A 20908-nucleotide genomic window follows, 5' to 3' on the forward strand; every position below is an offset into this window, starting at 1 on the left:
GGATTCAGATTAAAATAGAATTTGGTTAGCTAGCTTTAAAGTGTTACATCCTGTGCTGTCCGTTTCACATTCCTTTTTCCATATTCTAAAAAAAAGTTTATCATACAGAAAAAAAATGTAATATCTTGAAATAAGAATATGTTGTATATATATTTGTTAATTGATTTTCCTTAAATCCATCATTACCTCAAAATTGATTGAATAAAATTTTAAAGAATTTAAAAAATAGAGATTTTTATGGACATTGTCATTCATGCATCCTGTGCATTTTTAATTTAAAAATCAGTATAACTTTATATTGTGTTTAAACAAGGACTTAATACACTCCCTGGTTTAAATTTACATCTGGCCTTTTTAACAAATTCGGGACAGTACTCCTCCTTTTAGCCTGAAATTCCGTCTAAAGGGAAATAACTAAGCATAAAAATTTGGCTCCAAATTTCAACATGACTATAATCACGAAACTAATTGGTTAAATTGGTAATTTTCTCCAGAAACAACACAAATATTTAAAACTACAGAAACCAAACATATAACTATCTTTTTTTATCCTTTCTGAATTTCTCTGTAAATAATTAGGAAATCTTAGTAAATCCCAAGAGTTGCAACGCCAACGGTGATCTGTAGAGTATAAATAGTCTTAGTATAACTTCGAATTTCCTCCCAACCTATCATATCATTATTCAAATTTATAACAGGAGAGTTGCAGGATCCGGGGAACTTTTGACTAGGATTTGGTTTACTACAACCACATTTTTTTTGCACGATATACAAGCAATTAATTCTACCAATTAATCCAATGATTTGTTTATATTCATTCAAACGATGTTTCCCTTTCCTTATAGAAGAAACATTTCAAGTTCCTTTTCATACTAAGCATTATTCCAAATATCCATGCACATTGGAATTAACTCTTTGGAATTGGAATGTATATAATTTTAGGTGTCATGCTTTGTTGGTGACATCAGTTAACTTACATGTACATTTAGTCATAGAACCACAAAGGCTAATTTAACATCTATTGCAGCTATTTTCATTTAATTATAAAAGAACCTGTGTATTAATTTGAGATCTTCTAAAGAGTTAATTCATAGCATTTTAAATAGGTACACCCCATAATGTATAATCCGTACCAATTTCACCGTACCCAAATCTCTTTATCGCCAATATATATATATTTGTGTAACCTGAAGTTACTGTACCAAACTAATAAATCATGTAAAAATAAGATTTTCAAAAAAACATTCTAAAAATAATTGATTCTAGTTTAGCCGTCATATTATTTTGTAAATGTGTACAACTAAATAAACAATGTTAGTTGTTTATTTGCCAACCAATTTGACACTTAATGATATGCAAATTAGTGAATATGACATCACTAATGAGATTGGTGAACTCTTCTATTGGGAAAAGTTGGTATTGGTATTGGTTACTCATTTCAGTATGTACCTTTTAAATATCCATTTGTATATGGGAAGACATTTATATGTACCGGTATCATTAAAAAATACAGATATTTCCATCTTGGCATATGGACTTCATAGTTCTGAGTGGCTTCTGATCAATTTGAATTCCTTCAATTAACCAATCAAAGTAAGGTGTGACATCACGGTGAAAATGACAATATAATCTAAAAAATACATTGTACATGTATTATGTTTGTAAAAATGTCTGCTAAAGATTCCAAGATCATGCACATACATGTACCATGGTCACACCCCCGAGATTGCATTAACAAAATCAAATCATCATCTTGGATCACTTTTTATACATTTGACAGTTTCCTCAGGCCATTTTCTGAACTTAGTTTTTACTGACTGATGCACATGTCACTTACATAAACTTTCTTAACTACAGTTAGTTAAATAATACTTAAACATTTGTATTTCAGATTCAACAGACCTAGACCAGTCTTGTACAATATCATTAACAAAAAATGATTAAGTTAACTTACTCAGTTTTGAAAACTTTAGTTCATAAACCTAAAGATTTTGGATCATATAAGATATACTGGAACACTCAAGCTTACCACAAGTTGAGAAACAGACACAAATGCTTTCCCAGTAGCAAACAAGTTCGAAGCATTTCAGACGACCATAGCAACATCCACAACCCTAAATTGACTCATTCAGACACCGCAAGTGCGATCTTCATATCTGAAGTTGAAAGTGATAACTTAGTCAGCATAAACAATGATCAGGAGAGCTCAAGTATTAGTGAACCATCAACTAAGCCTGAGATCATGGACAATGAGCAGGGAAGCTCAGGTATTAGTGAACCATCAACTAAGCCTGAGATCATATACAATGAACAATGGAGCTCAAGTAACAGTGAAAAATCAATTAAGTCTCAGATCATAGACTATGAACAGGGAAGCTCAAGTGAACTATTAATTAATTCGGAGGTCTGTGAGAATATAGAAGAAAAAACAGAAATTACACTAGGGAGGTCAAAAGAGACAAAATCTAGGAAAGAAAAAATAATTAAGAAACCTTTAAATTCGTATAAGAATTCCAACATGAAAGTAATGGATCCAAAAGTAGATGTTGACATTATGATGTTTTTAGCAGAACAGAAAATGAAATACCATAAGGGTCATACATGTATTGTAGTGAACTGCTTGAAACAAAATGTATTGAAGAAACCAAATCTCAGTGATGGAGTATACATCAATACAACTACAGGTACAAATATCCATTCTATAGTTATAGACAACTCAAGTTTTTATATTGTCTCCTTTTATTATTGTGGTTATGGTATATATAGAAATTTGAATTAGGTGCCTTTCTTGCAAGTTATTGCATTTGCAGGTTCAGTGTTTTTAAAGAGTGTTGGACTGTATCATATAGGCTATTATTGGACATTTTTGCCCAGATACGTGCGTAATTCACACAAATTTTCTTACAGAATGAATACCTCCACCCTCCTTTTTTCACTTTTCTGTAACATGTAATTTTAAACATCCTTATAGGTACAGGTTTATTAGAAACATATTAGTAAGTACATGTAGTTTATACCATAATATGTTTGTTCCATGCTACCCTTGCTATATGCTCCATTTTTTTGTGCTTACCCAATGGTTCATATTTGCTTTTGAAGATGGAAGGCTCAGAATCTTTGTCAAATCAAAAGTCCACCTGATGTAAACAAAAAGTCCTTATTCAGTGTTATGTATTGAGGGTCCATGACCTACTATATGCTTTTGTAATTTAAAAAGTCCAGGGTCAAAAATGGAGGATCCCGTACCTCAGACCTGTACTTATTTGAACCCCCTGCTACCCGTAACATTTTGACTCATTGATTGTTCCCCATTTACTCCTTGTAAAATGTTTTTGAAAAATATATTTGTCGGGCTGGAATCAGTTTCGAAGACTGTTTTAGGCCTGACAAGATTATATTGGTAGGCCACTGTGACCTTATTGATCTAGTACTTTGTCGACTGGAATACATGTACATGTACGGGGTAAAAATAAGGAAGCAGAAGCTGGTAGCCCCGACCATATTTTTATTTAATAATTTCTTTATGTTCAACTAAATTTTACCCGCAAGTTTGGTAGCCCAGCTGAAAATCTTGTAGCCATGGGCTACTGGGTGACCACTTATTTTTATCCCTGATGTACATGTACATTTTAGATTCCTTCAACTTTTTGTGATGCTACCTTCCAAAACTAGTATACAGCATTATGTACATTGTATTACCATGTTAATGTACTTATAGTAAATACATGTATATGGTATGTTACATGTTTGTACATGTACAATATGATGTTCTTCAGGGATTCTTATGTTATTTTTCAGGTTACTTTACCTGCTTTTCCTGTAAGAAGCATGGGACATTATCATCATTGCTAGAAAATTGGAATGAATTATCTAAAGGACCAAAGTATGAACTGAGTTTGTTTATTGTACAGTTGAATAAGTTATTATTCCATATTTTAATTGCATTTGTAACAAGCTTTCTGATTGGTTGACATCTCTTTGAGCCGTTTATTTTGTATTACCTGGCTTGGTGCCATGACATTATGAATGGCAATTGCTCAGCATTCCATGATTGATATAATCCCAAACATTATGAATTAATTATTTATATTTGGACTATGACCCTTTGAAATTTTATTATAAGGAATGGTTCTAATTTCTCAATAAACTGGTTTGGGCCAGTTTTCACATATAGCAGAATATAAGTGTAAAATGCCCTAAACCAGATTATTTCTTATAACCTCTTAAAAAATGAGAAATATTTCTTAATTAAACATGTCTTACCTTCATTGCCCCAGACTTATCATAATGACCACCAGGTCTAGTTACTTTGTCTTGAAAATTGTTCTTTGATTCTGAGATAGTGAACTTCAGCACTTTAAAATTATAAAATGAATTTTGGAAGTTGCATCATATTGTTAGAATGCCTTATTTAAAATTGCTTAAACATTACAGAGTTTTTAGATATGATGATTTCAAGGTTCGTATTTTGCATTTTTTTATGAAAAATCTATTTTTTCTCGATTCATGGCTGAAGGTCCAGTTTGCTTCCAGATGAGGATATGTGTATCATGCACTAATGGCACAGCTGTTTGTTTTGAAAATTTTTTTTAGCACTACATGTACTTGTGAATAATCACACCTGCAGTATGATTCAGCAAAGTTTACAGGAATAATACATGTAGGGCTTACATGTATATGTCCTTAAAATTTAATCATCAGTGGGGACTTCTTAAAGCTATTTTTAGTTAGACTTTATAACACAAGTACATTTGTAGAATGATAACATCTTTTTGTAAATCAGATTCTTGTACAAATGTCTATTACATTTCCATCTTTATTTTATATTTAACTGATGTTAGACCAAAAAAAGTAAAAGTATTTTCTCTTACTACCAGGAAGACAAAAAATTAGGTAGGTACAATTTAGGTGGGAAAATTATTTTATTTTTCAAAAACATTTTAGATCTATATCTAGTTTATGGGGAAGCAATCTAGACTTTTAATTGGGCTTGAGGAAAACGGCCATAAAATGTTTAGGGTAACAGAAAACAGACATACTACTTTTTTTGGCCTATTGAAAACAATCTATTTGTACAGATCCAAGTTTACATGTTTTGGCAAAGATCCTTTAATACATGTATATGATGGTACATATGTTGACCCAGCCATTACAAAGACCATGTCAAAAGCTGGCTCCATTAGGAAATATGTGAAGGAGGAGTACACGAACTTACAGAACACATTTGGCTTTGAGGTTAGCAATATTTTTTGTGTATCCATTGAGAGATGTAGTAATAGCTTAATGCAAAGTGGTTTCAACTTCAAAACAATAGTTGTTACGTGGTCAGAGACTTTAAATACAAGGGTAAACAAAGGGAAATAGGTACTGGTATTCACTTGAAGAGGTTTACAACATAAAAAAGTGAAATTTTAACATAAAAAGCTTGAATAACTTTTAATATTCTCTATGTTTTTACCAGCAGGTCTTCAGTAGGGGTATATGAAATATTAAGTTGTCACACACAATAATCGAGGTAATTTTCTTATATTACAGATTTTGCTTTCATATGAGTAGCAAAAGGAACAGATATAGTGAAATGCAACAAATGCATCATCATATAAACTAAATACAAAATTGTAAATACTTAATAATACAAATCAATTATGAAGTAAGGGAAATGAGGTATCAAATCCATTGAATCTTCAAAAAATATATAGCCTGACATTTCTATGATTCTCGAATTGTAGTTACTTCAACCTGCTATCTTTCTGTAATTCGTTAGAATATAACAAAGACTGTGATGGTTGAGCACAAGATATCATTTGATGCTGAAAGGAAGTGCCTAGTGATTCCATACCGTGGGCCAGATCTGAATATAACAGACTGTAAATATCTAATGCCACAGTATGAGGCTAATGAAATTATGGGCATTACTCAGTTGTTTATAGGGTAAGTCAATCTGTTGGTTGCTAACAGGATATGGTGTATGCTATGAAAGGCATGTATCTTATGGTTAAAAAATGTATACTAGTACTAGTATGATGATTTATCTAGTAACAAATTAGAAAAAAATATTGTCCTTACTCACTGATAATTTCTTTTGTTTTCTCTGTGCAGTATTGTTTAAATGGAAGTTATTTTTGCATTATTATTTTTAACCTGCGTTATTATCAATGTAAAGATTGACACCAAGTTTCATTGAGCAGATTGACATTGGTCAGTTTCACTTGGAATATTTTTTTGTTTTTGATGTGCTGTTTCAGTCAAGAAAATGATAAATTACATTGTAGTACAATGTATATTTTATGTCTCAACAATGGTACATTGCTAGTTTGATGTTATATTTTTGTTGTTTTGTATATGAATTTGAAGTCAGATATTCATTTAAAATAATTGTAAAAAATTAAAAAAAAAGCTTTTACTAAATAAGGTGAGCAAAACTTGATATGTACAGAATACTAATAGATATGTTACAGTGTAAATTGGAATCCATTAGGATCTGAAATCCTCTTAGGGCAAATTGGAATTCTAATTTCTCCTATGACAAATTGGGATTCCAATTTGCCCTTGATTTTAACCAGTGTGAATTTGAATTCTAATCTGTCCTAGGACAAATTGGGATATCTGGATTTGGAGAAATTAGAAATCCACTTTGCCCTAGGAGGATTTGGGATCCTACTGGATTCCAATTTGCCCTGTAACAGATACATTGGTACATGTATTTTGTCTACACAGTAATTTCTGCACACTCATTAAGTATTTGCTTTTTTTAATTGACAAATAAAAGTATGGGTTATTCACATTTTCAATTATTAGCAGTTGATAATGCCCTGTGTGATAAAATTCAAAAAATCATATTCTTACACCAAAAAACTTCACACTTTTCTTTTATGTGATTGGAGATTTAACTACCCACTTTACTTTTTTTGGCACTAATGATTATATTTTGTTATTCATGCTTTCTCATTAATATCCTATAATTATTTCATTATATTCCAGTTCTAGGCAAACCTGTTTGTTTGGCTGGAGAGAGGAAGATGTCTATAAAAAACAGTTGATTCTGACTAAGACTGAAAAAGATGCTATGGCAGCTCAACAGGTTTTCAAAGACTACTGTGTGTTATCAGTACCTAGGGAAACTCAGCTTCCACAAGAGGTATTAGTATTGTGAACTCATAGAACGTAGTTGTGAATATTGCAATTTTGTCGACTGCATTTTGTAGAGGGTTGCTTTTCAATTTTTGACCAAATCATGATCGAATATAAAATTTTAGATGGTATATGCTTCATGAACTGTGAGTTAGTTTATGAACAATAGTGTACAAGAAATAGTTTTTGTTATACCCCCACTCATTAGAGTGGAACTTATATTGCAATCACCTCATCCATCAGTCCATCAAGTGCACTTTTCTGTAACAGATTTCTCAGCTTCTTTTAGAGTGAATACTTGAACTTGTGCAGTGTCTCCCCTTTCCTAGTTCATTGTTTATCAACTTCCTGTTTATCTTTCATCTTCATTTCACAGAAATGGTTGAATGGGAGTATCCTTAGCTCAATGTAGCGTGCAACATCTTGGCATTACTTAGTAAAAGAGTAATCAAGGGCATGAAAACAATACTTCAGTAAACCTAACCCAACTTACATTTTATGTTCATTCTTGAAAAGGGGGCAGGATATAGAGATCAATGTGTGAAAATTGATTCTTAGGTCAGTATTAGAATGGTGTGTACAGTAAGAGCTTTACTCTAAAAGTATTATTGTTTATGGGGTACCAGTTTCGTGGTTTTCATGGATATGCCAAACCATGAAATTCGGTTACCAACAAAAAGGAGATTTTCATTGATGTGTATACTAAAAACCTCAAAACCATGAATTCAAGAATCCACAAACTTGTGTTTTATCCCTAATCCACGAAAGTTGGTATCCACAAATTAAAGTACTTTCACAGTATTTTATCCCCTGCCAAACATTTGTGGGATAGTTTGTCAAATCTGAAATCCAGTCCTGTCAATTTAATGCTAATTCATTTTCCATCTATTTAGGCATTACCATACCTGGAAAGATTTGAGAAGGTAATTATTTGGTTCGGTTGTGATTCTCAATCCTGGGAAACTACAAAGAAGATTGCTCCAAAACTTGGTGAGGACAGATGCTTAGTATTCAGGTTGGTTTAATATCAATCTTAAACTTCGAACTGTGTTCCATTCAGTCGGTGCATGTCACTATATGGCACAATAAGTATGTTTAACGTTAATTAGATTCATTAAATATTTTGGTTGGTCCTGTCTAATATATTCTACCTATAACAAATGTCCTACTGCATACACAAGAAAAGCTGTTTTTAAAGTCCAGACAGAAAAAAAAATTACTGCAAGTCCTTACGTTTTGTTGCCAGGAACTGAGTTTTCTTTCGACCAACTGAGACCTATAATACAATCCTACTTCTTAAATGGTGCAATAAGTTCATGAATGAAGTTTTATTTCATATTTATAGACCAGGTGATGAATGTCCTGCACCACATGAATTACTAAAAAGTAACCAGAGTTTGTCCCGAGCACTGGTAAAGGCCCAGCCATTACAGAATGATTACCTTACGTCTTTCAAGAGTATTAGAGATGAAGTGAAGGCTGAGATCACTCATTTTAATGCCACATGTGGTATAAAGGTAGGTGTATGTTACTTTAAGGTCATACAAAACTTGTTTAGGTTTTCAGGCTACTATTTAAAAATATTTAGGATGAAGGGAAATGAAGAAAGTTGCCTGTCTTGTTTTGTATAAAAATTTTATCCACTGCATCAGTTATCATATGTATCTTATCATTCACTAGGAGAATTATGAATTATTTTTAAATGAAAATTTACATTTTTTTGCATGACATCCTGTGGCAATCTCTCCTAGTACTGAGTTTTGGTGTGTATAATGCCTGTTTATTTATAGTGTGCAGTGCAATTTTGAAGGTATAAATGTGTGAAAAATGTTTTTTTGACTTAGATTGCAGTAAAATTTTGTATTACGATAAAAGGTCAATATTTTGTGGTATTCCCTACTAAAATGTGAAGGAAAGAAACAGATAATTAAACTTAAACATCATGTAAACATCAGTAGCTACATAAATTGGTTAATTTTAATTTCGAAGCTTGATAAAAATTGACACAGAATGTATTAAATGGCTTATAAAACAAAATCGTAAGTCAGGGAAAATTGGATATTTCCGGTTTTGGTTGTAACTCAAATTTCGCAATTTTTCATTTAAAAAAATTCTTTTAAGAAAAAAAATTGTAAGAAACAATCATAATATGTTTCAAAATAATCATTTTCAGCTGCAAAAGCATCTGATAAGTAGGGTTTGACAAAAAAGCTTTTTGTTACTTTTAAGTTTTTAATTGTTTCAATTTAATCTCTCACCATGTTTTATAAAAAGGAAATATTGTACAACCTTTGTTTGAAACATGTTATTAAGACATTTGAACATGATGTGAAAAAAATATAACTAAAAATTCAATACTTAAAGATGTATTTGGAGATTAGATAAAATTTCTTTCAGTAACATTTCACTTCCGGTTTGTTTTTTACATTTTGCAATGTCTTTTCTTGTACCAAAATCTTTTATTTTGTGGCCAATTCTTATATACTGATGTATAATACGCATCCCTATGTTGTGGAAATAATTTCTATGTAAAAATGCGCACATAATACTCACCAATGAGTTTACCTCACAGAATCATCTTTGATCTAGTATACTAAGTCACTTGTCAGAAACCTTGCATAATGTTTTGGCCTTAACAAACATTATTTCAAGGTTCCTAAATTTCAATGAACCAAATAGTGGGTATTTTTTTTCATAATTACAGAAATAATGATTTCTATCATTGTACTGCTATATGATGGAACTTCTTGTGTTTCCATTTATAAACAATCACACAAAAATAAAACCTATTATACTCGGCGTCACATAAATAACATACTGTTAAAATTTGAATAAAAATTTTTTCTACGACTTTATTGACACCTACCGTCGTTTAAATTGTCTTAAATTCGTTTGTAAACATGTTTCAGTGTCTATAGTGTCTTGTCTTCAGAAAGAAAAAAAAAAATGGCAGTAAATGTTAGTAATAAAGATATTACATCAGTAATGTGTGGTTTACATTATTTCTTTTTTTGAGGTGGTAAAATCATGATTTTTAATGTGTGAGTTTTAGTGAGCATGTTTAAATCTAAATTTAACAACAGACATTTAAGAATTAGCTTAATTCAAGAATACCGGTAAATGTCACTTTAATAACCAACTGTAGAATACATGAAAATTAATACAGCTTTTCCATGATTAACACATTTTCAGTACACATTGATAAATGCATTTCAATTTGTAAGGACATGTCAAATGATTCTGTATTTAACCTGATCTAGATGTACAATATATAATCCTTATGTTTTAGTGGCAGCGTTTTGAGATGTTTAACAAATATCTGAAGGGTCTAAGACCAGGGGAGTTAACTGTGATGTCTGGGAGAACTGGTACTGGTAAAACTACATTCGTCAGTGAATACTCTTTAGATCTATGTATGCAAGGGGTAGGTACCAGATTCAATTTAGGTTATGTAGTTCCTGGTTTTTATTTTTTGGTTTTAAGTAGCAAATATTGTGTCATGGTAAATGGTCATTAAAGCCTAACTGAGCGACACTTTCTTATGAAGCTGAATTTTGCTTCAGGGCAACTTAATACTCAGCCAAGTTCTTGTTTCATTTAAATTCCAGGTGAAAAAAATTGTCTGTAATACACAAGCCCCATGTATATGTATAACTTTATGTATATATACCTGATTGTAAAAGACAGACAATATTTTTGTGATAATTTATCATTATTGATATGTTCCAGGTTAATACATTATGGGGAAGCTTTGAAGTCAACAATGTCAGACTGATGAAAACAATGTTGACACAATTTGCTAAGTAAGTTATTATGATCTATGACAAGTTCAAAGTGAAGATCTAGAGTTTCTCCCATGAATGAGGAATTTTATCTAATACTGAATGATGACAGCATGTGCTTAAGGTTTATAGATTTCATTATGAATAAAAGTTGAATATCACAAAATATCAACTTAAGTTACCAGCATTTAATTTCAACACCATAACAAACGAGCCTCAGTGAATCGATATTTGTGATATTCAACTTTGACCAGTTATAAAAAACTTTTTTCTATGATCATTTTGGAATGTTATGGCTGTTTGATATTCAGCATCTGTCATGACATATATTTAGCAGTCCCTTGTCTATGATGACACAGATCGTGTTTGGAGAACAACCTAAGAAACATTACAATGTCACTAATTTATATAAAGTGATATGCAATCACACAACTGTCAGTAGCAATGGTGAAGTCTACATATCACTAATTCATATCACATTGTCCATGATGTGATATTGCAAAGATCTATTCATGCGAGAAGTAAATAAAATAACCAAATTTAGACAAATCTCAGATTACCACCATATTAGGACATAGTTATTGAGCAGTTTTCAGCATACTGAGATGAATGACATCAACAAGTTGTCTTAGGGACAGTCTTCACGGTCCACAGTCCCTAACCAATTTTTGGAGAATTTTTTTTATGATGGTATATGTAAAATTAAAAAAAACTTTTTCAAACGTATTTTTTACTGTTGTGGAAGGTACTAGGCAATGCTTCGTTCACCTCTGTCTGTTGGTCTGTCTGTTCATCAGTTTTTGTCTCGACACCTAGTGGTATCTAAGCTTCAAATGATGCACCCTAACAGTTTCACTTCTCACAGATTTTTACTCACAATGCCTGTCAGAGAGGGCATTAATTTATAATTCTACCAATTTCTAAATAAATGTTTTTGTTCTAGAATGATTTAGTTTTAGATTGTCCTTGTTAGTCTCGATGAAATATTTATTAGATGATATTTTTGTAGGAAGAATTTGACAACCCACTTGGACGAGTTTGACTATTATGCTGATAGGTTTCAGGAATTACCTATGTTCTTTATGACCTTCTTTGGACAAGAGAATATCAAGAAAGTTGTGGATGTAAGTGGTCTTATAACACTCTGAAAGTGAAATCTATAAAAATATACCATATTTATTACTGTGAAAGTACTTGTATTTGTGGATACCAATTTTCTTGGATTAGGGAAGAAACATATGTTTGTGGATTCTTGAATTCATGGTTTTGAGATGTTCAGTATTCACATCAATGGAAATCTCCATTCCATTGGGAACCAAATTTTGTTGTTTGGCCTACCCATGAAAACCACGAAAATTAGTACCCCACGAACAATACTACTTTCATAGTATTATCTTTTGTATGAGGAAGTAACATTTGTTGGTCTTGAGAAAAGAAGTAGATTTGTTGATATATATGTACAACGAAAATGTGTACAGGTTAAACTGTAGTTAAATATTGTACATGACAAGGAATCCCCTTGATGATTTTAAGAGATTACTGTCTGAGATGATTTTGACATTAAACAGTTTGTAACTATATAAATGTGTGAGATTTATACATGTGTAGGTTCAGAAATAGAAGAATTATAGGTCAGTTTTTTTTGTATAATATTTTTGTTCTGTATGTCTTTATTTGTTCAGTTTACTAGAAATATTGTGATGTCATTTGACCCCTTTTATTAAAATAAGTTGGTGTGCAATTTGTAGTATACACAGAAATTATTACCTTACCTGTTAAACATAAGAGCATTCAAGGGAGTCAAGATCCTAGGGGAAACCAAAAGAATATGATCCAGGGACATAGACCAGACATAGAAATCAGAGACACACACGAAAAAAAAGACATGAAATAACCAAAATAATACATAAAGCAACAAAAATAAAGAGAAACTCTGACTCCACAAAGAACTGGGAGCAAGTGCACAGGTAGGGTAAGCTTTAAAGTATTGAGTACATTTACAATTAGTTGCTCAAGTATTTTTTGAATTCTCAGTTTTCTCCTAATAGCTTTGCCCTTTGTCTTTGGGATCAGAAATAAAAGAAAAATGTTTCACGACCAACCAAGGCAAGCTGTACGACTGGGTGTTTGTCTTTTGAGTTTTTTCATGGTAATCATCTTATTTATTAAATTATAAATTAATTTGAGATAAATACTGTAATCTGATGGATTAAAATAATTTTGTTTTATCTCAATGGATAAAAAAAATATTGACACGCCCCTATTCAGTTAAATTCAGAACTACTTTTCTCATTTTTAAAGATAAAAATATGTTTTAAAATTAATTTTTAAGAATTGGCAATAATACAAATTTTGTCTATTGAAAAATAACATAAATTTTCCATGTGCATATTTTGTTTATTGCACTTCGCACAATTGCACGAATATGCACATGGAAAATTTATGTTATTTTTCAATAGACAGAATTTTTATTATTGCCAATTCTTAAAAAACTCTTCGGAAAATATTCTAATTGGATGTATAGCTATTTCAAATAACAGTACTGGATTGAATTCAGAGCTGTTTCCAAACATAGCACAGACCTAAGAGAATAGCAGAATAACAATCTTATCTAGATGTTCAGTTTTTTTAGACAAAGACCATTTTTGTTTTTCTGACAATTGCCTGTGCTATCATAGCCTATGTACATCCATTATATTCAGCATGAAATTTATTTATTTTTTCAGGCAATGCCCCATGCTGTTTACAACCATGATATTCAGTATGTAATTTTTGTTTTTTTTTTAAACAATGGCCAACTCTGTGTACATCCATTTGATATGAAGCATAACATTTTTTTCAGGCAAATCATCCACAATATTTAGCATGTGATTTTTGTTTTTTTCAGACTATGGCCCATGCTGTGTACATCCATGACATTCAGCATGTGATAGTAGACAACTTACAGTTCATGATGGGGACAGATATGTCTGCCAAGGATTCACTGTCGAGACAGAATAACGTGTATTCAGCATTCAGAAATTTTGCTTCCGCTCATAACTGCCACATTACTCTTGTCGTTCATCCCCGAAAGGTCAGTTAAATCGTGTCAGAAGATTTGCCCCCACTCATAACTGCCATATTACACTTGTCGTTCATCCGTGAAAGGTCAATTTAATCAGGTCAGAAGATTTGCCCCGCTTATAATTGCCACATTATGTTTGTCACTCATCTCAGAAAGGTAGTTTATTCAGTTCTGTAGATATTTTTTGTTTGTTCAAAATATAGATAGACGTGTTTCTAAATGATAAAAAATAAATATTGAAGAGCATGCTCGTGCAAAGTTTCTGTACAAATTTTATTTCACTTAGCAGTAACCCTTGACCAAAGGTCCTTTTTATATGCCTGTCTAAGACAGGACATATTATGCAGGGCTTTCATTATCTTTTCAGTGAACAGCCTTTATAGAGAAAATGGACAGTCTACACCTCCAATATGTATCAAAGTGGGAATAGGGCCCATTGTGATTTTTAACTGTCCACTTCCACTTATTGAACTGTCTACATTTTGACAGTAGCCGGTTCTCAATCAAACCTCTGATTATGGTATACCGTTGTCCATCCATCCGTCCGTCCATCGTCCACGCTATGGACAATAAATCAAAAAACGCTTTCACCAACGTTTATGAAACTTAGGTGCATTGTTCATATTTATTGACATAAGTTCCCTTTCGATTTTTATAAATTTCAGATTTTTCATTTCCTTGTTATGAATTTTTTTACTTAAAAAAGGGGGATTTTCAAGTTTTCGGACAGTAAATAAAAAAACACTTTCACCAACTTTTATGAAACTTTGGTGCATTGTTCATATTTATTGAAATAAGTTCCCCTTCGATTTTTATAAATTTCAGATTTTTCATTTCCTTACTATGAATTTTTTTACTTTAAAAAAGGGGGATTTTCAAGTTTTTGAACAATAACTGAAAAACACTTTCCTCACCTTTTATGAAACTTTGGTGAATTGTTCATATCTATTGGCGTAAGCTCGCTTTTGATTTTCATAAATTTCAGATTTATTGTTTCCATGTTATGAATTTTTATATTTAAAAGAAGGGAGATTTTCGAGTTTTCGCAGGATTACTCAAAAACATTTTCACTAACTTTTATGAAACTTTGGTGAATAGTTCATATCTATTGACGGAAGCTCGCTTTCGATTTTTATAAATTTCAAATTTTATGTTTCCATGTTATGAAGTTTTACTCTTTACAAAAGGCGGAAACGGACAAGGAAATTTTATTCGTTGAAAAATTGTTTAAAACAGACCATTTGTTATGATGATTGTCTAATAAATATAAAAGGTACTTGGTAACCTTGTCAGAAAAGTGTGTTTTAAACAAAATAGAAATGTATTGGTGAAAAATCGAGACAACAAACTTAGTTAAATTTGAGGTAGTCTTGATAGTGCCAAATTTTTTGTGCATTTTTTATTGACAGGGCTCACAGTATTTCTAGTTGATCATATAAATTCATTAAAAGCATAAGAACAAGTTAAAGGGCAACGGATGTATCACAGCTCTTTATTTGCTTTTGTCGTCACCTTTCATCCAGCGTTGTGTGTTGTCACTTTATTGTTCTATGTTGTCGTCTTTGTTGTTGATGTTAGTAAAAATTATTCTCTTATTTAATTCAGTTGATTGTAACCAAATTTGGTCTCCATCATTCTAACGGTGACTACTTCAAAACTGTTGATAATGCTGATATGCAACAAACATAGCCTCCATGTCTATTTTAATATAGAACCCAGGGGTAAAATCACTGATTATAAGATAGAGAAAAATAAACAAGATTAAGATGATTCTCCTTCAGCCTGAAGGGCTCATATAAATCTTCCTTGAGTCAATGTTTATAACGACTAAACATAAGAGTTATTGTCCTTGTAGAGGGAAAATGATCTTTTTTGCAGTATTAAGTAAATTTCTTGAAAACTATGATAAAAAGAAAAAACTTTTAGTGGATTAAATGGATTAAATAAAGGCCTACAAAAATCTGTTGGATTGAAGTTGTAAATACCTTCTTTTTGAGTTATAACCCTTGAAAGGTGAAACATCAATCTTGTTTGCAGTTTTTACTTAACATCTTTGAAACTCTAATAGAATAGGAGGAAATTGTCATTGTTATGGAATGATCCATATGATTAGGCCTTCAAAAGTTTCTGTTGTATCAAAGCATTTTCAGAGTTGTAAGCTAAAAATCTTTTTTTTTGCTGAATGACAACAAAATCTTTGACATACAAATTCCCTTGAACTGATTAAAATGCTCAGCACATCCTTACATTTTCATGTGGTTCTAAGCCTCATCTGTATATTTCAGTTTTTTGTCAAGTTAATGCACTGTTATTGTCTTATATACACAGATTATTCTGTTATCTTGTTCACAGGAGAATGAAGACACCGAGCTCACTACATCTTCCATATTTGGTAGTGCTAAAATTACACAGGAAGCTGACAATGTCATGTTACTGCAGACTAAATCAACTCACAGCAAGGCAAAGAAATATATTCAGGTCAGTTGTATGTCAGGAAGTTTGCTGACTGCAGAATTTCGGTTTTGATCAGTATGATTTTACAGAATTTTCGATGCAGCTCATTAATCATCAAATTTCAGAATTTTCTGTAACATTATCTCTTAAAGGGAATGTCCTAATTATATCCCATGTAAACCTAATATGGAATACAAAGAAATCACAATGACTGTTTGTCCATGCACCTTTTAAGTGCTAAATCTAAAACCAGACATAATTTTTTTTTTGCTTTAAAATAGAATTTTGCTTTTTCAAATCCAGATTTTACGTTAATGTCTCCTATTTTTACTTTTGATTTTGTCTATTTTTTGGCTATGTAAAATCATGTATGTATACTATTCTGAAGTTTATTCAAACTTTAAATGAAAGTTTCATCTTAAGACATGCATGAGTAAGATTATCATCAGACTCTTGCAAAGAATATAATACTTGTATTATGTAAGTGGGAATAGAGGTCCTTTTGGGAGTCTGCTCGCAGTTCTATGTGTGATGCACTGTTTTACAGTCATAGCTAACTCAGTGGTAATGGTCTGGTATCTGTCTGCTGATACAAAATATAATAGTTTTTTTTTATAAATAACAATAACTTGACAAATCCCTAATCTTGTTTAAATTTTGATACTTCTATATTTTTTGTTAGGAAATGAAAGTCAAATACGAGTTTGATGATGTTTTAGAACTTCTTTCTTTTTACATGTACAGTGAATAGTAATTTTCTACTATTTGCAGGCATGATTAAAGTTGTATTGGGGATATATACTGTCTGCTCATACTGCCTTATTGGATATTCATATAAACTATTTCATTGGTTTTCAAAGTTACTGTATAGGTCAAAGTCACAGTATCCAAAGGTCAAGGTCATAATGTCAATCTTTTTTACACCTTAAAGGGTGTTATGAGTAGTGTTGCCCTTTAAAACATTTGTAATTTTCCTCATCATCAAATTGCTATCTGTTTACTAAATATTTTGCAGACACTTCAAATTCTAGCTTGATCTAAATTTTCAGATAACTAAGAATAGATTTGATGGAGAAGTTGGAAATGTTACCTTGAAGTTTGATCCTGAATCTCTGACTATGTCACAGCCTGCCAAAAATGTGAAAAAGAAGGAGAAAATTGAAAAGAAAAAAATGATAGAAGGATTAGTGGAAACAAGTTTCTCTGATGATGAACCTGAAGAAGGAGAATATTTCATTTGAATCAGAATCCATCATTCACACTGGATACTATAATTCAGAAATTATTGCGATTTTGTCGTATAGTGAAAATTGCGACCTGAGCAAATTTTGCGTAAGCAATGTTTAAAAATGCATTAGCAAGTATTTGCTATTGCGATTTTAAGTCAATTTAATTCTTTGCAATAACTTCTGAATTTACAGTATACAGAATTGATAATCTTTTTCTTTTATTTGGGCATTATTGTAAGGATTTCATACAGTATCACCCACTGTTATGATGCCACGGGTAGTACTGTTCATATTTACTTTGTAATTCCTGCTCCTATACTTCTTCAAGTCATTGCATTAAAACAAAAATTATGGAAGAACGTACCAGTACATGGATTATGTGGTTTGTATATCACTATACATGTACCGGTAATTAAAAAATGTTAGTAAATCATATTTTGGGTCTCCAATTATTTACCAGTAAATAAAAAAAAGTTTTACAAATTCAAATATTTTTTTTTAAGTAAGATTTTTATTTTAAGGACCTTAGCAGGTTTAAAACTTACTTTTATAGGTAATAAATACCAAATATGTGTTCATAAAATTTGTAAGGAATAACTTGGACAGTTTTTTCTAGTTCCTAACATGTTGTATGTAGCCAATATTTTGCCACTTTTTCAAAGTTTTAAAAAATAATATCGATTTTGAATCTCATTATAGATTCTTTCATCACTGTTGTACTGTATTTTTTTTAAAGAAGTTGTTAAGAATGTGTTATTGTTAATATTTTGCAGGCACAGATCCAAGGAAAGGCATACCAGGTGTATGCCCCCCTTAAAATTGGGAAAAAATATGATTTTACATGAAATATTGGTTTTTCATGAATATTCTACCCTGAAAAATTTTCTCTTCTTTTTTTTTGCCCGACCTTTACTTCCATATATCAGGGCGTACTCTAGACATCTAAAACAGAGAAGTAAATTCTGTTTGAAAAATAACAATATTGACATTTTTGTCTATGTAATCTATTACAAAAACTTCTCTCTGTCAAAGAAAAATTGGAGAAGTGAGCTTGAAGAAGGTGAATTTTTTTTCATTTCTCCCTTTAGATTAGGCCCTGATACTGTTGTAGCCTGAAAGCCTGTATCTGTTTCTGTATTGTTATTGTTTTATGTGTAAATTGATTAATGAATAACCTCAGGATGAAAACAAATAAAAATGTTTTAGCCTAGTTCAGTAATTCGTTCTTGCCTCAGATACTAATGACGTACATTTAAGGTTTGTTTCATATAGAATATTTGTAACCAAAGTCTTGAATTTTTAATTGACTTTCACACTATCAGACCCTCATGAGAGAAAGAGCTTTCATCTCTAGAGAGATTTGAGTTTTGAGGTGCTGATTGACGGATATAGAATTGGGCCATTGGTTGTTGTATGATTGAAATGCATTGTTTATAAAATCTCATAGGTTGAAAGTTCACATCTCCGGTAATTACCATAATCAACTTGCTATTGTTGTAGATTCTATATGTCCATAGGAATTTATTGTAAGACACCAGAAAAAAAAAATAACCGGGTGATCACTTATACCCCTTCATTCCATAATTTTGGGAAACGATGTAAGTCTCTATTTTCTTTTAAATGAAAAGGACATTAACTTAAAACATTGAATGTAAAATACAATTACCATGAGACCTTACCTGTACCTTATGGTACAAGACATTGTTAAAAGTAGAAAATGTTATTTGTAGAATTTACTTTCCTGATCATCAGGCAACCAAAAAAAATTGTCTTTTCTCAGAAGGCCATAATAAATGCATTGTAAAAGTGAAAACACAGCAATTAAAAACTGTACTTGACCAGTATTTCATAGTAAAAAGAAATTGTTAAAGTTTGAAAATGGTAAGTTGGATGTAGGAAAAATTTTATCCCTCCCTCCCCCCCCCCAAAAAAAATAAAGAATAAATATGCATTCTTAGCAGAATAAAATAACAACATGGCCAACAAACAATGGAATGAAAAAAAAAAATTACAAAAGACATTGTCATTTAGCTTAAAAAATGACGCTTATAATGGGACATTCCCCTGGATTTCAGTACTCTTCTGAGAAACGCTAGGCTTCAAAAAAAGTGTGAGCATTAGCACAATGCGGTCAAAAATGACTTTTTAGGCATCATTCAACAATTATCTTGAAACATTTGATGTTATTTTCATTATGATTTTTTAGTTGAAAAACAGTCCTTCCTTTTGGTTGCAAAGTTAAAAGTCATAAAATATTATTATAAAATTTTAACTAAACAATGAATTGTCACTTTATAATTTTTTTCTACATGAAATCAAGTATAGTGAATTTAAAGACTAAGAAAAAGGTAACATTTTAATTCTTAGGTAAATGGGAAAAAGTCAGAGGAAAATGGTCAGGAAAAAAGTCACAAGAAAGAAGTCACAGGAAAAATGTCACAATATATGCTCGGAAAAAAGTGGCAAAAAATATATTTATGTGCTACATACAATACTTGAAATCCTACATAATCCTCCAGACTTCCTACAACCAAATAGGTTTGTTTTCATGCTTAAGTCAAGTGTAGCTATGTTGTCTCAATATTTTCATTGCAGTGTGTAGTAATATTCCATTAGTTGTAAAACAAACAAAACAGGCCCTGGTATTGTCAACTTTGGCCCCCTCTTTTTAAAAACATGTACAAAGTAAATTTAGAAACTAGCTTCTATCCTTGCCAACTAAAACAAAAAACTTCTTTTTAAAGCAATTTTGTTTTCATATTTTTTTTTAGTAATTTGTTTTTAATTACAAATCATCCAATATTAAAGATAAATATTTTTTATCATTTACAGTCTATGTCTTATGTAAAACTCCACATATGTATACACTGTGACTTTATTTCCTTTGACTTTATCCGTGACCTTCCCCCCCCCCCCGAGTCTTACATTGTAATTTTTATTCTGGTAGGTCATATATACGGACCATAGTCATACCCAAGAATACCCCAGAATACCTGTAAATGTACATTTGAACCTCCAATTTGATTGAAATATGTTTTATTTGATGAAAGATAATGTTTTTATTCAGTTTTTAAAAAAAAATTTTCCTGACGAACACCTCGAGAATTTATCAATGTGACCAGTTACACGTAGTTAATTATGCATGATAATCGATTTGTTTTCTTTGATGTATGTTGACTTAGATGGCTCACGACTTAGATCATGGTGATGTATCAATAAATCGAAGTATTCAAGAAAATGTTTGCAAT

General features: G+C 31.3%; 1 protein-coding gene across 2 annotated transcripts; it reads left to right on the forward strand.

Moving 5' to 3' along the window:
• The first annotated feature begins 406 nt into the window (after window positions 1-406).
• Window positions 407-18870, forward strand: LOC148608526 (mitochondrial DNA helicase-like). Of its 2 annotated transcripts, XM_088545794.1 has the most exons (14): window positions 407-480; window positions 1892-2684; window positions 3799-3883; window positions 5079-5235; window positions 5765-5931; window positions 6982-7138; window positions 8025-8146; window positions 8477-8648; window positions 10421-10555; window positions 10861-10934; window positions 11923-12037; window positions 13801-13986; window positions 16330-16455; window positions 17481-18870. In XM_088545794.1, exons 2-14 carry the CDS (start codon window positions 1937-1939, stop codon window positions 17670-17672), a joined length of 2436 nt encoding a protein of 811 aa, XP_088401920.1. In that variant the 5' UTR covers window positions 407-480; window positions 1892-1936; the 3' UTR covers window positions 17673-18870. The 2 variants fall into 2 exon arrangements, with proteins under 2 accessions (XP_088401920.1, XP_088401921.1); XM_088545795.1 differs by lacking the exons at window positions 16330-16455; window positions 17481-18870 and adding an exon at window positions 12962-13062 and having other exon boundaries at window positions 13801-13921.
• The last annotated feature ends 2038 nt before the right edge of the window (window positions 18871-20908 follow it).

This window comes from Perna viridis, chromosome 9 (genome assembly GCF_037379345.1).
Source record: "Perna viridis isolate PV_CMFRI_1.1 ecotype Kerala chromosome 9, ASM3737934v1, whole genome shotgun sequence".
NCBI classification, from domain to species: domain Eukaryota; kingdom Metazoa; phylum Mollusca; class Bivalvia; order Mytilida; family Mytilidae; genus Perna; species Perna viridis.